This window comes from Chroicocephalus ridibundus, chromosome 20 (genome assembly GCF_963924245.1).
Source record: "Chroicocephalus ridibundus chromosome 20, bChrRid1.1, whole genome shotgun sequence".
Taxonomy (NCBI): domain Eukaryota; kingdom Metazoa; phylum Chordata; class Aves; order Charadriiformes; family Laridae; genus Chroicocephalus; species Chroicocephalus ridibundus.
The window spans coordinates 1,511,254-1,525,735 of NC_086303.1; the positions used below are offsets into that span (position 1 = coordinate 1,511,254).

The window sequence follows — 14,482 nt, forward strand, 5'->3', positions numbered from 1 at the left end:
CTCTCCTCTCCTCTCCTCTCCTCTCCTCTCCTCTCCTCTCCTCTCCGTCTCCCTCTCCCTCTCCTCTCCTCTCCTCTCCTCTCCTCTCCTCTCCTCTCCTCTCCTCTCCTCTCCCTCTCCGTCTCCCTCTCCCTCTCCTCTCCTCTCCTCTCCTCTCCTCTCCTCTCCTCTCCTCTCCTCTCCTCTCCTCTCCTCTCCTCTCCTCTCCTCTTCTTCTCCCTCTCCCTCTCCTCTCCTCTCCGCCCCGTCCCGTCCCGTCCCGTCCCGTCCCTCCTCCCCCGGGAAAGCGAAAGCGCGGCGGGCGGAAGCTGAGTCCTCCCCGTCGCGCCGCGCCGTACCGGGACCGCACCGGGGCCGCTCCGCGCCGGGGCCACCATGGCTTCCATCGGCAACTTCTTCCGACGGAGCCTGCGGCGCTACGGCCGCAGAGGTGAGGGTCGGGAAGGGACACCGGGGAGCGCAGCCCCGCGCCGGGGGCTGCCGGTGGCGGTGCCAGGACCGGTGGCGGTGCTGGCGGCGGTGCCGGGACCGATGCCGGTGCCGGGACCGGTGGCGGTGCCGATATCGGTGGCGGTGCCGGGACCGATGCCGGTGCCAGCCCCGGGGGCCGCGGCTGCCGGACTTGACGGCTGCCGGCGGAGCGAGAACTTTCCCGGGCAGCGCAACGCGGCCACGCCGGTGGGACGGACGGGACGGGGACGGGCACCGGCACCGGCTCGGTCCCCTCTAGCCCTGCCCGTACGCGCTCACCCTGCGGAGCTCGGGCCATCTGTCCCCGGGGATTGCTCCATCTCCCGGGGCTTGCTCCATCCTCAGGGGCTTACCCCAGCCCGGGAGCTGCACCCCATGCCCTGGGAGCCATCCCGGTCCCAAATGAGTCCCCAGACCCCCATCCCCCGGGTGGGTTTCCCAATCCCCTGGGGGTTTACCCCATCCCGGGGGCAACCCCACAGGCTTCCTATTACCACATCCCCAAAAGCCATTTTCCCACCGTGCGCAGCGTCGCAGGGCACGCCGGAGCGTGGTATCGCGGGCAAAGCGGCCACACGAGCCCTTGCACGAGCCAGGACGTGCCAGGACTGGCCCGCGATGCGGGGCACGGTGCCCCCCAGGCAAGTCGGTGTCGCGGAGCCTTTAGAGGACGATGCAGAAATTGGCCTTTTGGGATTTGTGAGCTTTTCCGAGATACAGGGTGGATCATCGGGGGTTTTCTTGCCTGCCCGATCTCAAGCCACGGCAGAGCAGGTTGGGGCAACCTGTAGATTTGGCGGGGGGGGCTCACTGCCAGATCCCCCCCTCGGCTCTGTGTAGTGCTGGCTGGCTCTTGCGCTCGGTGCGATATCTGTTTTTCCGAGCTCAGCAAAAAAGCTTTGATAAAGCGAAAGCCCGTTCCTCTCTGCTGGGGCAGGCGGGCGGCAGCACGGTGTGGGAAGCCGAGCTCCCCCGCAAACCGTCGTCCTGGGCAGGGAGATTTCAGCACGCTGCAGCCCGGGAGTTTTCCGGGAGGAAAGAAACAGGTTGTGCCACATCACAACGTGGGGCTGAGCGCAGCCCTCGGCTGATAAGAAAACGCCGCTCTGGTCGAGGAAGTTGGTTGTGCAGCAAAAAGTCTTTTTTCTTTTAACGCCGGCGGCCCCGGTGCCGTTTCCGCGTGGGCCGGGCGCAGCACGGCAGCCTTTGCCCTTGCTGTGCCCGGCGGAGGCGGGGGTGAAACTCCACAGCACCGGCAGCCACTTTCCATCCAGGAGCTGGGTGAGCCCCCCAGGCCGCCTGGCTCGGTCCCCTCCTCACAGGGGATGCTCCCGCTGCTGGGGGCTGGGGGTGGTCCCCAAGGCTTCCCCGCTTGGGGTCTGGGAGTTGTTGGCCAAAGCTCTTGTGACAGGGGTTTGTGTCCCTGGGACTGCGAATCCTGATGGTTTTGGGGGCTCCTGGGACCTCTGATGCCACATTAAACCCATCCAAACGCTGCGCAACAGCGCATGGCCCCGTACGTCCCCGGAACTCGTCTTCCAGCCCAGGGATGGAGCATTACGGTCCCGGAGGGATTTAGGCTCTGCCAGCGTGGGCTTTGCGACCGGCACCGGGGAGCGCTGCCAGGTGACGCCGCGTTTTCGGCAGGGCTCACCACGCCGGGCCACGCTTTGGGCAGGTGCGGGGCCCGTCTGCGAGCCGCAGACCCACAGCCCAGTACGGCCAGTCTCCCCGGAGCGGTGAGTCCTACTGGGCTGTTTGAGAACACCATGGACGTGATGCAAATCCAGCCCTTGCTTGAGAGCGCGGCTTGTGTTCTCCGAAATGCGGGATGGGACTGGATAGGCAGGATTTAACTGGACTTTCCCCTTAGCCTGGCAATCTGTGATGGAAAAACAACCTAGGATAGGGGATGCCAGCAGCCGTCCCCGCCGCACAGCCCAGTTCCCCGGGGTCCCCCCAGCAACAACCCCCTGCCCCAGCCCCGTAGGTGACATTTGACCGCTGAAGCCATTGCTGGAGCATCCCAAGGAGGAGCAGAAGAAGCAAAGCGCATCTTGTTGAGCTTTTTTCCCTGTTCCGGAGCACTTTGCTGGGCTGTCACCTGGGTGACCCTGCTGAGGACAAACCAGAGGTGCCTGCAGCCAGGTCTCGCCCCCGGGATGCTCCTGGGCTTTCCCCTGCTGCGCAAGGACCTCGTCGGGATGAATTTCACCTTGCCAAGAGGAAGGACTTTGCCTGTGGAGGTGGAGCGGCCTCGGGGTGCACGCGGGGGCGGCTTCGCACATCTCCCCTCCCCAAGGTGGGAAAGGCATTTCTGGGAAGGGACATTTCATGATGGGGCTGTGAGTGTCACCTCCTCGGATGAGCTTTCTGCTCCTATCAGCTCCCAGTGACCTGGAGCGAAGGCTGGAAAGGTGTTTCGAGATCAAAGGAGCCGAGGCGATACACGGGGTGGGGTGTCCACCAGCACTGCTTCTGGAGGAGGACGTCATGCACGGGGGAGCAGGACGATGGGAGCAGCCGGCCATGACCATGCCTTGCCCTGCCGAGCGGCGGCACAACACACAGAGCCCAGGGCCAAGCTCCGGGATGCGGGGAAAAATTGCAAGAGTCATTTTTTTTCATCCAGCCACGCGTTTATTTTCCTGCCTGGTATTCCTAGGAGCTGCTCAAGCATTTCTGTTCCAGCTCCTCGCCGCAATCAGAGCCAAGACCAAGCCCGGGGCAGTTTCAGTGCCAGGAACCGGGGATTTAGAGTCGCAAGCGGCTGCTGGGAGAGGGAAGAGCTGTGGCATGGCCTGGCTATGGCCTCTCGCCGGCATTTACCTCCTCTCCTTCGCAGCCCTCGGATCTCGCTGCCCCACCATGATCATCCCAAAGCCCTTGGAGACATTGGCTCGGGCTCTTTTCACTCTTATTTCTAGTTTTTCGGGTTGTGATGGCTGATGCTCACCAGCCGCCCTCCCCAACCGGCTGAACAAGAAATGGGGTGTAATCTCAGGGAACTGCTTTGCTTTGGGAGCTGTGGTTTAGGGATAGCCCTCGAGTAACCCATTTGCAACCAGCAGTTCCCAGGACTGGGGACATCTGGCAGGGAGACCTTGGGATTCATCTTGTTGGAGCCTTTGGAGGTGCTCAAACAAGGTCTGCGCTGTTTGTTTGATGGTTTTTTCCCCTAGGGGAATAAAATTAACTGCTATAAAAGCATTCCCACACCTTCCCGCAGACGCTTTCTGCAGAGACCATCTGTCCTCCACCATCCCACGTGCCAGCTTTGCTCTGGCTGTCCCTCTGCCCGCCCTGGGATGGGGCGAAGGAGGGCTGGGAGTGTCTGACGACACTTTGATTTTCTCCAAAAGACTCATAAAAGCCATTTCCCTTCCCATGTCCTGCACTGGCATGTCCCCGGCTGTTCACTCCCGGGGAGCAAACACCCCGTGCACCGGGTCCCGGTTCCTTCCAACGGCTTTGGCCGGTTCATGTGTAGCTCTGCACCCCCTCTCCTGCCATCAGGACACCTCCCGGCCTTTCATTTCACTCTGCTGGTTTTTGGTTTGTTTTATTTTTGGCTACAGAAGGAAAAGAGGAGGAAGGAAAGAAGGAAAACAACCCCTCGCGGGTGCCGCAGGGGAAATCAGGAGAGCGGAGCTCCGTCCTCTATTCCGCTGGGCAGTTTTTCTTCGAGTACCTTGTGGTGGTGTCGCTGAAGAAGATGTCAGATGGACGTTACGAACCCAAGATAACCTACCAGTTCCCAAAGGTATTTAGTCCTGCGATTTCGGGAAGATGAGTTTTCTGAATTTAGAGGAAAAGGGGATGTTGCTCCTTCCCCATCACTGGGGGAGGAGAACAGAAGAAGACCCCGTGCCCTGGAGGCGCAGACCCAAACCCCAGAGCTTTGCCTGCTGTGGGTTGGGGTTGCTGGGACCATCCGTCCCTCCCTGTGGTCCGAGCTCTGGGCCATGAATCCCAGAAGGAAAATCTCAAGGTGGTCCCTGGTCTCCTGTCCCAAAAGGGGAAATCACACCTGGGGGAAGTGGCAGAGGAGGAGACCCCCTGTTCACAGTGGGGCCCCCCCAGTGCCTCTGGTTTGCCTCACTATTCGTGGGGTAAAAGACTCAAAAATGGGATTTTTGGAAGACGCTTGTCCAGGGATGTGCGGGCACCTTCTGCTTTGGTCTGAGCCGGGGGTTGCTCTGGGACACATCCCATCCCACCCTATCCCACCCCATCCCCTGGGGGTATGGGCACCCTCCATCACCTTGACTCTTGGCATCACTGCGTTCCAGCGCGAGAACTTGCTGAAGGGCCAGAAGGAGGAGGAGGAACGTCTCTTGAAAGCCATCCCCCTCTTCTGCTTCCCTGACGGCAACAACTGGGCCCCCGTCACTGAGTTCACCAGGTACCTGCCCCACCACGGGCTCTTGGCCGTGGTTTCCCACCCTGTGCTGCCATACCCCTGAGGGCTGCGGGCTGGAAGAGCCGTCCCATCCCCGCGCGTTGTCTCTCCTTGCAGTGAAACCTTTTCTTTCGTCCTGACGAACGTGGACGGCAGCAGAAAGATCGGCTACTGCAGGCGGCTGCTGGTGAGCATCTCACCGCCCCTACACCCATCGCTGGGTCGGTGGTGGCCCTGCCACCCCATCCCCGTGGTGGGACACGATGCCTTTTGCCATGCCCAAAGTACAGCTCTTGGGGACATGCCTTAGGAAGCCACTTGCCTTGGCAAAGGTGATGACAAGCAGCAAAGGGGTGCCCAAAGGGATTTCTTTGGAGCTTTCTTCTGCTGGGACATCAGCTGGACGCTGGGTGGAGGAAAGGGCGGGGGGATCTCATCAATGCTGATAAATACTGAAAGGGGGGGTGTCAGGAGGATGGGGCCAGGCTCTTCTCAGTGGTGCCCATGGACAGGACAAGGGGCAACGGGCACAAACTTGACCATGGGAAGTTCCATCTCAACATGAGGAGGAACTTCTTTGCTGTGAGGGTGGCAGAGCCCTGGCACAGGCTGCCCAGAGAGGTGGGGGAGTCTCCATCTCTGGAGACATCCCAAACCCGCCTGGACGCGTTCCTGTGCCACCTGCTCTGGGTGACCCTGCTCTGGCAGGGGGTGGGACTGGGTGATCCCCAGAGGTCCCTTCCCACCCCGGCCAGTCTGGGATTCTGTGAAAAAAAAAAAAAAAAAAAAAGCAGTGTTTGCTGTAGCCCAGGGCTGGCCTGAAATGCACCCGGGAGATGGGAAGGTTGGGACCTGCCATTCCCCATACCAGTGGTCACTGCCTTCCCGCTGATCTCCGCAGCTTCCCTGGCTCCTTTCCCTTGGCCGCAGTGGTCAGGACGGCTGCAAATCCCACTCGGGATCAGGACGGGGATGTGTGTGTGTGCCCATCCAGGTGCCAAGGAGCCGGGTGCCCTCAGCCCCATCCCTCAAAACTGCTTCTGAGCAGTAGGCGCCTTTCTCAGATCATGGACTTGGCCAGCTCAGGGGCTGCGAGGTGCGGGGGAGGGCTTCCTTGGCTGCCAGCTTACGCACAGGCTCATTAAATAGGGACATAAAGCCACAGGGCCATATGCCACAGCTCGGTGACTTGCTGGATCCCACCACCTTGTTGTTCCCTGGGGAACCTGCCCGCTTCTGCATCCAGGGCTGAGCCTTGGCTGTTGGCACTGGGCGTCTGGAGGACTGAAAGTGCAGAGAGCAAACGGACCCAGGATAATCCAGTCGGAAAGGGAAAAACAGCCTGGGCACTCGTCCCGCCGGTCCCTGTTTCAGTAGGAGGCAGCATTAGCCCCAAGGCTGGTGAGGGAGGAGGACTTGAAGGACGTGTGTCTGGGGTGGAGGAAAGTTTGGGAATATGCCAGAGGGCTTTGCACCAAAATGATTAACAGCTTTGTCATCCGAATTGCCTTCTACAGGTACCCTCTGCTTTTACAGCATCAACTGCACCCTTGGCCTGAGCCCCAGCTCTGCAAACCCCCCAGTGGGTGATTGGGCACCTTGGGAGGGCAAGTGGGGCCAGGGGGCATCTCTAGGGAGAGCGCAGAGCCGGTGCAGTGGGGCAGGGAGATGCTCAAAGCCTTTTCCCATCCTCTTCCAGCCATCCGGCCGTGGTGTCCGCCTCCCCGAGGTCTTCTGCATCATCAGCTGCCTGGGCTGCTTCGGGCTCTTCTCCAAGGTAGGGATGTGGTGGCCCCGTCTGGCACGATGGTGGCCCAGGCAGCCACCCTGTTGCCTGCCGGGGTTTCACAGCTCACTTTTTTTTTCTCCCCCAGATCCTGGACGAGGTGGAGAAGAGGCGCCAGATCTCCATGGCGGTGATTTACCCCTTCATGCAAGGCCTTCGGGAATCGCCCTTCCCAGCGCCGGGGAAAACCGTCACCATTAAAAGCTTCATCCCCGAGTCGGGCACGGAGGTTGGTGAGGGTCTCGGGGACTCAGTGGCACCCTCTGGACTGCTGTGACATGGGGAGCCCCGGCAATCTCTGGGAGCATCCTCCACACCTGCAGCACCCATGGGTGCTCTCTGGAGCAGTGGGTGGTGGGTTGGGCTGCCGGGGGCCTCGTGCCCTGGGAATATGGGTGCCACCTCCTTCCTGGTCCAGGAGGAGAGCAGCAAGCAGTGAGGAGGAGGATGGAGCCCATCCACAGGTGATGCTGCCCCACCTTTGCATCCAAGAAGCATTTTGGCAGCTCCATCAGCCTCGAGCTGGAGCTGCCAGCACAAAACCCTCCCCGGACGCCGGTTCTTGACACGTCGGTGCTTGCACAGCCTTTACGTCTGAGCGGGGCTGTGGATCGGGGCTGCCCGCACCCGGCTCCCCCGCCGGCGTTTGCACCTCCGGGTGCGGCACGCGGGGCCGTCGGCGGATGCGCGGTGGTGCCGGGGCCATTGCGGGGTGTCACGGTGTCCCCTCCCCACTGCCGTGCTCAGCTCAGCTCCCGGCCTCCCGAGCATCACGAGCCGGCAGCCGGCGCGGCGCAGGCGTGTGGCAAACCCAGCCTTTACCTGTGAAACAGAGATCTGATACGGGCACGGTGCCCGCGGGGCTCTTCTCGCCCACACACGGCCCGGGCTCGCACAGGCAGCGCCTTTTCTTCTGCTTTTTCTTTCTCTTGTGGCCAAGCCGGGGTGGAAAAAGGGGGAGGATCTGCCCTCGCAGCGGGCAAAATAACCTCCGTGCTGAACATCCTGAAAATTCGTCCTGCCAGGGTGGGTCCGAGAGCAAGATCCCTCCTCGCTAGTGCAATGTGGCAGCTGGCTATCAAATTGCAAGAGATTTCTTCATCCAGGAAGGCTTGTGCAAGGGCTCTCTGCAGGTTGCTCAATGCTCTGGCCGCCGGCCAGGCTGCGGGGAGCGCGGCTGGGGGTGACGGGGCGAGAAGGGTTCTTCGAAAGAGCCGCGCTTTGGGGCTCCGGGCAGGGGCTGGAGCAAGTCGAGGAGATGAGTGAGAAAACAAGGAAAAGGGGGGGAAAATAAATCCTGGGCGCTCCATGAGCTGGGGAGCTGGGGACGGTGCAGGATTTGTGCTGGAAAGGGGCTGCGGGGCCCAGCCAAGCCCTGTGCTGTTGGCTGGGAAGATGCTGTTTTGCTGGAAAGGCACATGGAAGAGGGGGTTTTTCCCCGCTCTGAAGCTGGGGAGAGGGGCCAGGGCTGTGTCAGGAGCTGCACAATCCTCTCAGCCCTTCAGCGGTCGCCGTCTCGGGGCTGCCTGCGGCAGGGCAGGGGTGTCCACCGGGTTTGGGAGACCCTTGTCTAGGGCAAAGCCAGCAGAATAACCAGACCACCTGCAAATATCCATTAGATAAATTCACTTTTGGGCCACCCTCGCGAGGATGAGGGGAGCTGGCTCTCCCAGAGAGGCTTTTGAGGAAGTTTTTGTGGTTTTTATAGCAAAAAATCATGCCCTCATCCCTCCTCCTTTTCCTGGGCGACGTTCTCTGCTGCTGCTCACAGATGAGCTGTCAGCCACTGACCGGGGGCACGTCCCCTTGTGCATGCTGGAGAAAAGAGACGTTTTGGTTAAAAATCCAGTGCCCCAGTAAATAAACCCCACAGCACACATCGCCGCTGGCTTCCCCTGCATCCTCAGCGCTGCACAGCCCAAATCTCCAGGCGGGAAAAAAAGAGGTTTTGTCCCTTGCAGAGAGGGACGTGATGTAGATGCTGCAAACTCTGGGTTGTTAACTGCGCCCAAATCACCTTCTCGGGAGGGTCAGGGTGGCGCAGGGGGAGGGTTCCACCTCCTCAGTCGGGGTTTGGTGGCTCTCCCTCCGCAGCTCATCGAGCTCACGCGGCCCGTGGACGCCCACCTGGAGCACGTGGAGTTCCAGGCGCTGCTCCAGCGGCTCAGCCCCCACCTCATCCTGCACATCTTCGCCTCCGCCGTCTTGGAGCGACGGCTCATTTTCCTGGCGGAGGAGCTGAGGTGAGTCCTGATCTGTTTATTTTAAAATAAAACCAACAAAAAAAAACAAACCCAAAAACCCTTGAAGGAGCGCAGGATGCAGCTGAGCTCGGGGTGGGATGTTCCCTCCAAGTGGCGAAATCCTCATGCGATGCCACCACGGTGGCTCCTCGTCCCGCAGCGTCCTGTCGCAGTGCATCCACGCGGTGGCTGCTCTCCTCTACCCCTTCACCTGGGCTCACACCTACATCCCCGTGGTCCCCGAGTGCCTGCTCGACACCGTCTGCTGCCCCACGCCCTTCATGGTCGGCATCCAGATGCGGCACCTGGAGCGGGTCCTGGACCAGCCGATGGAGGAGGTATTTCAGCCGGGCGGGGGAAAAGCATCTGGATGGAGCCATCGGTTAGTCCGTGACCTGGATTTGGGTCACTGCGGGGCTGAAGGCTCTGGTTGTGCCCTTTTCCCATCCAGGGAGGCTGGAGGTTGGGGCTTCTTGCATGTCCCCACCTCTTGGCAGCTGGGACAAAACCTCCGTGTCCCCCTGGGTGCTGCCGGCCACCCCAGGACCCGCAGCCCTGACCCTGGGGGCTCAGGGGGCTGCTGTTGGCCAGGCTGCCTGTTGGCATCATCCCAACCTCGCAGAAGCGGAGAAAAGCTGCGTGGGGACAGCCACCGAGCCCGGGGCGAACACGGTCCCTGGGGGGGATGCCCTGGTCCCCCTGGCCGGGTCCCTCCAGCACAGAGGGACCGATCCCTCTCCTGCCGCCCTCGTGGGCTGCAGACACAAGGGTCTGACCCCAGCGCGGGTGGGAGGAAGCCCAGATGCCTTGGTGGGGCTAAACCTTGGTGGTTCTCTGCTCTCTTTCAGGCTCTGATCGTTGACCTCTGCGAAGGGAAGATCCTCCGGGCGGTAGGTGCCCCCATGCCGGGCTGGGGGGGGGAGGAGGGGGACGGGGGGCGGTCGCCTGGCCTGGGCAGCCCCAAGAAGGGTTCCCTTCCCCCTCGGTGCCAGCTACTTGGCAGCTGTCACGTTTCGGGGTCAGAGACATCTCGGTGTCACCCATCCAGGGGGAAATGTCCCGCGAAGGGATGTCTCCGGCCACCGCCTGTGTCTTGTCGTGAGCTGGAGCAGCCGGGGCATCCCCCTCCCAGCATCACTGCAGCGTCCTGCAATGATAATTAAATCATAATTAAATCTGAGCCGGGTTCCCACCGCAGCCGGGCGCGTCACAGCCCCGTTGCCTTCCAGGTGGGCGATGAGGAGGAGATCTTGCCCATCAAGCTGCAGAACGAGATCCTGACGTCCTTGAACAGGCACAACAACAACAACAACGTACACAGTAAGGACAACTCTTTTATATACGGTAAAACAGACGCCAGCTGCCTTTCGCAGATGGCCAGTCTCCTCCGCGAAATGGTTTCCCTAAAGAGACCCGGCCTGGGATGTTTCTGCCCCAATTTGCAACAAAATGCAGCCACAGGAGAGAAATCCCTTGGCCTTTCTCTTGTCTTGCAAAACGGGAGAGCGGGAACAATTAATTCTGCTGAAAAAAATTAGGTTTTGCCCACAAAGATGGGAAAAGATAGTGCTCCTTCAGCAAAATTAGCCTGGTCTTTTTTTACTGGCAGAGGGAGGTTTTAAGGAAATAATTTCTCGGGATGCAGAGACCAGTTAAACTAGGTCCATCCTTTCCATGCTCAGAGGTCCCATCCCCACCTCTCATCTCCGTGTCCTCTTCCAGCATCCGAGCAGGTGAACGCGCTCGTCTCCGAAGCCTTCGTGCAGTTCTTTGTCCGAATGGTTGGCCACTACTCCTCACACATCAAATGGAGTAAAAACGGCTCGGGCACCTTCCAGGAGCGAGCCTTCTGCAAAGCCGTCGCCTCCAAGACCAACCGCAAGTTTGTGAAGAAGTTTGTGAAGACAAACATGTTCTCCCTATTTATTGAGGAAGCAGAAAAGAGCAGGATCCCACAGGAAGGTAAACGGCCCCATTTCTCCTTCCCTCTCGGGTCGGGTGAGCTCTGCAACGTCCTGGGCTGTTTGGGCTCCCCAGTTCCAGAAGGACGGGGAGCTGCTGGAGAGTGTCCAGGGGAGGCTACGGAGATGCTGAGGGGATGGAGCATCTCTGTGCTGGGGAAAGGCTGAGAGCCCTGGGGCTGTTCACTGGAGAAGAGCAGGCTGAGAGGGGATCTCAGCAATAGCCAACGGGCCGGGGGCAAGAGGATGGGGCCAGGCTCTTCTCAGTGGTGCCCAGGGACAGGACAAGGGGCAACGGGCACAAACTGGAACACGGGAAGTTCCATCTCAACATGAGGAGGAACTTCTTTCCTGCCCAGAGAGGTGGGGGAGTCTCCGTCTCTGGAGACATCCCAAACCCGCCTGGACGCGTTCCTGTGCCACCTGCTCTGGGTGACCCTGCTCTGGCAGGGGGTGGGACTGGGTGATCCCCAGAGGTCCCTTCCCACCCCGGCCAGTCTGGGATTCTGGGATTTTGTTAAGGGAAAGAGATGCCCCGTGCCCGGGGAGGGATGCAGCTCGAGGCCGAGGATGCTCGGGGCAGCGAGTAGCACCCGTTCGCTCTCAACAGCCGCATTTCTCTGTCCCAGCCAAACAATCAGAAAAAATCCCTGGGTTCATTTTAGATCTTGTCGCTTGACTGGGGATGGGGCAGGCTTACCGAGAGCTCAGTGTTTAGGCAAACATGCCAGGAGCAGCACAAATATTTGGCTTGGGAGCTGGCTGGGAGCTGGCTCCTGGCTGCGCTGCCTGCGAGCCCTGACTCATCTCTGCCACCGGCTCCGGCGCGGATCCACGGCGACAGGGTTGTGTCCTTTCCCCTTCCAGGGGATTTACGGGGCACCGGGCAGAGCTGAGCCTCCTCCCAGCCCGGGACGAGGACAAACAGGGGTGACGGAGGTTGAGGAAACCACCCAAAACACCTGCTGGTGGCCAGAGACATGCCCATGGTGGGTCCGTCTCCAGCCCACCTCCAGCCCAGCCGGGGCAGCCCCTCGGTAGCTGCTTCCTCTGCCCTTTTGGGTCAGACTTCATATGACAGGCACGGACCTGGGTCTGCCTGGGGTTGGGAGAGAAGGATGGCACAACCCCAGCTTTTTTCTCTTTATATTCCCAGCCTACCTCACCTTTTTGGCTGTTCGTGTTCTCAGGGTCTCCCGCTTTCTCTCTTCCTTGCTGGTTGGGGAGGAAACACGAAAACTGAACAGGAGTGGGTCAAAAACTTAGTCTAGCCCAGCATAATAAAGCCCATTTTGGGTGGGTGAGAAGGATTGCAACAACCCCGCTCTCAGCTGGGTGCCGTGGGCCATCACCCAGCGCGGTTTGGCAGCCCTGTCTCCTCCCCGGCCCGAACGCTTGCGTTTCACTAACGACTTTTTCTCCCCCACAGCCTATTTCCAGCAGAAAATAGCGGAGTACCACGAACAGAAGAAGCACCGAAGGGACTCCTGAAGCCCAGCCTGGGACGAGGGGAGCCGGGCTGGGACCCGGCCGGTCCCCGCCAGCAGCACCGCGCTGCGCAGACCCGACGCGTGCCCCGTCCGAGGGCAGAGCCGGCCGGACTCTGCTGGATCTTCCTGACGGTTTCTGCCCCTCTGAGACTCATGGGATGCGGGGGCAGCACCAAACGCCAGCTTCTACCCCTTCTTCTTTTCCTCAGGGCGTCATTGCACTGGAAAACTCCTTTGCACAGAGCTAGTGAGCGGGCTGTGATTTCTTTTCCCGTCTTGCTAGCAGAGGGACAAGCGGCGGCTCCCGGTGCCGTGCCGGGTCCTTGTCCCCAGCAGGACCTCAGGCAGCGAGGGACGGCAGGCAGGGAGCTGGCACAGGACAGCAAAGGGTGTAGAGTAATTGTTAGAAAGGGGCGGGGGGGAAGAGATGAGTAGGAAATAGTGTTATTTCTAATTAAAACAAAGCTAGGTTTTGCAAGTAAGTAACAGCCTACTGAGTAAGTTTCCGAGGTTTCTATTATTAACGACTCTTTCTCTTTATTTTCTATCAAGATACGCTCTTTGTTAAATACCGGCAGGAACAGTTGCGGTGGATTTCAGCGGTTTCCTCTATAGCAGCTGTCCGCTTCGTTGGTACTATTTAGAGCCCCGTTTAGCTCTTTGAAGAAAAAAAACCCAACAAACCAAAACAAAAATATTATTTTCCAACAGGTTATTTATTTGTGCTGTAAGCAAACTGTGAAGGCCACAGGGCCGTGTTTTGTAGTAGGGGGGAAACGGCTGATCAACAGCTCCGGGGAGGGAGGAAGTATTTGTTAAATCCAGTAGTAAAACATGTCGACATCCCCCCGGTTTCTGGTTCTGATGCCAACTTCTTTTAAAACCCCGCAGTTCATTGAAACTCCGAAACGCCGTGCCCGCTAAAATTACGGTTCTCCCCCTTTCCCCGACGCACTCATCCAGGGAATGAATATTGCGGCAGGGAGAGCTGGCGCCGGCGGGTCCCGCTGGGTCCTTCCCAGGCAAACCAGGGCCAGGTACTTCTCCCAGCAAGGGCCGGGGTCGAAGGCAGAGCTTCATCCTCCTCGCCGGGATGTTGTAGCCACATCCCCCCCCACCCCCAGCCCCAGAGCCCACTAGACGCGTGCAACGCGTGCAGATGTTCTCAAAAATATAGCTTAACGCCACTTTTGCCGTGGCGCTGAATGCCACGGTGCGAGATTTTACACAACCACTAAAAAAGAAGCAGGCCGCCTGCCAGGCAGCTCGCGCTTTCAGAGCCGCCGCACGGCAAACAAAACCAAGATCCATGTAAAGGGCATTTTATCGTCAAAAGTAACTCTTTGTGCAGCCACGCACAAAGATAAGCGACAGGAACCCGCTTGGACAGGGGGTACAGACCGACGAGCGACAAAACTCTCCAGCCCTGCCGAAAGAAATCTGGTCGATTTTTGTTCAGCCCCTCCGTGCGTTCGCAGGGTGGGCACAAGGAAAAAAAAAAAAAAAAAAAAAAAGGGCGGGAGGGGGGGGATTTTTGGCACTGCAGATATCTTCTCCGGCTCCACGAGTCGCCCCTCATGGGTAGAGAGAACGTGACAGGTTACCTACAGGAAATCAAAGGTTAGTGGTCTTTTTCTGTGTTCTCTTCATTTAAAAAAAAGCTCACCCCGGCAGCATAAAATGGTGTGTGTGGAAAATCAAGGGCTCCTATCAGGAATTGTCCCTTTTTGAAAAGATCACTTGCCTCCTCCACCTTCTCCTCCTTGTTCGTTACCGCTTTGAGAAGATGCCGACCTTTTTTGGTTGCGAAGTGTAAAGGAATTGAGAAAAACGGGAAGTGGTCCTTGCTTCGGCAGTAACTCTTTAGAAGAAGAATTAGACATCACATGTGGGACTGGATCGTGTGGTTGCTTAATTCTTGCCAGAGAAAAACGTAATAGAAGGTTATTCCTTAGCTGCTGAAAAGAAAAGAGATACACAAAAACTGATCCTTACATTTAAAAAAAATAATTCAATTGTTCGAATGTAGCCAGTGCTACAGATGTCAGCAGGGGTTAACTACAGCCAGTTGGAAGGGTTGGTGCTACCTCGTGTGAACTGCTGAAGGAAGAATAGGTTGAAATATGATC

General features: G+C 59.1%; 1 protein-coding gene across 1 annotated transcript; it reads left to right on the top strand.

The window, feature by feature from the left end:
* Positions 1–283: 283 nt before the first annotated feature.
* On the top strand, positions 284–13,284 carry DENND2D (DENN domain containing 2D). The gene is made up of 12 exons (XM_063356439.1): positions 284–430; positions 4,050–4,234; positions 4,764–4,876; positions 4,991–5,060; positions 6,573–6,650; positions 6,748–6,888; positions 8,754–8,902; positions 9,063–9,240; positions 9,751–9,792; positions 10,132–10,222; positions 10,625–10,864; positions 12,293–13,284. Exons 1-12 carry the CDS (start codon positions 376–378, stop codon positions 12,352–12,354), a joined length of 1,404 nt encoding a protein of 467 aa, XP_063212509.1. The 5' UTR covers positions 284–375; the 3' UTR covers positions 12,355–13,284.
* The last annotated feature ends 1,198 nt before the right edge of the window (positions 13,285–14,482 follow it).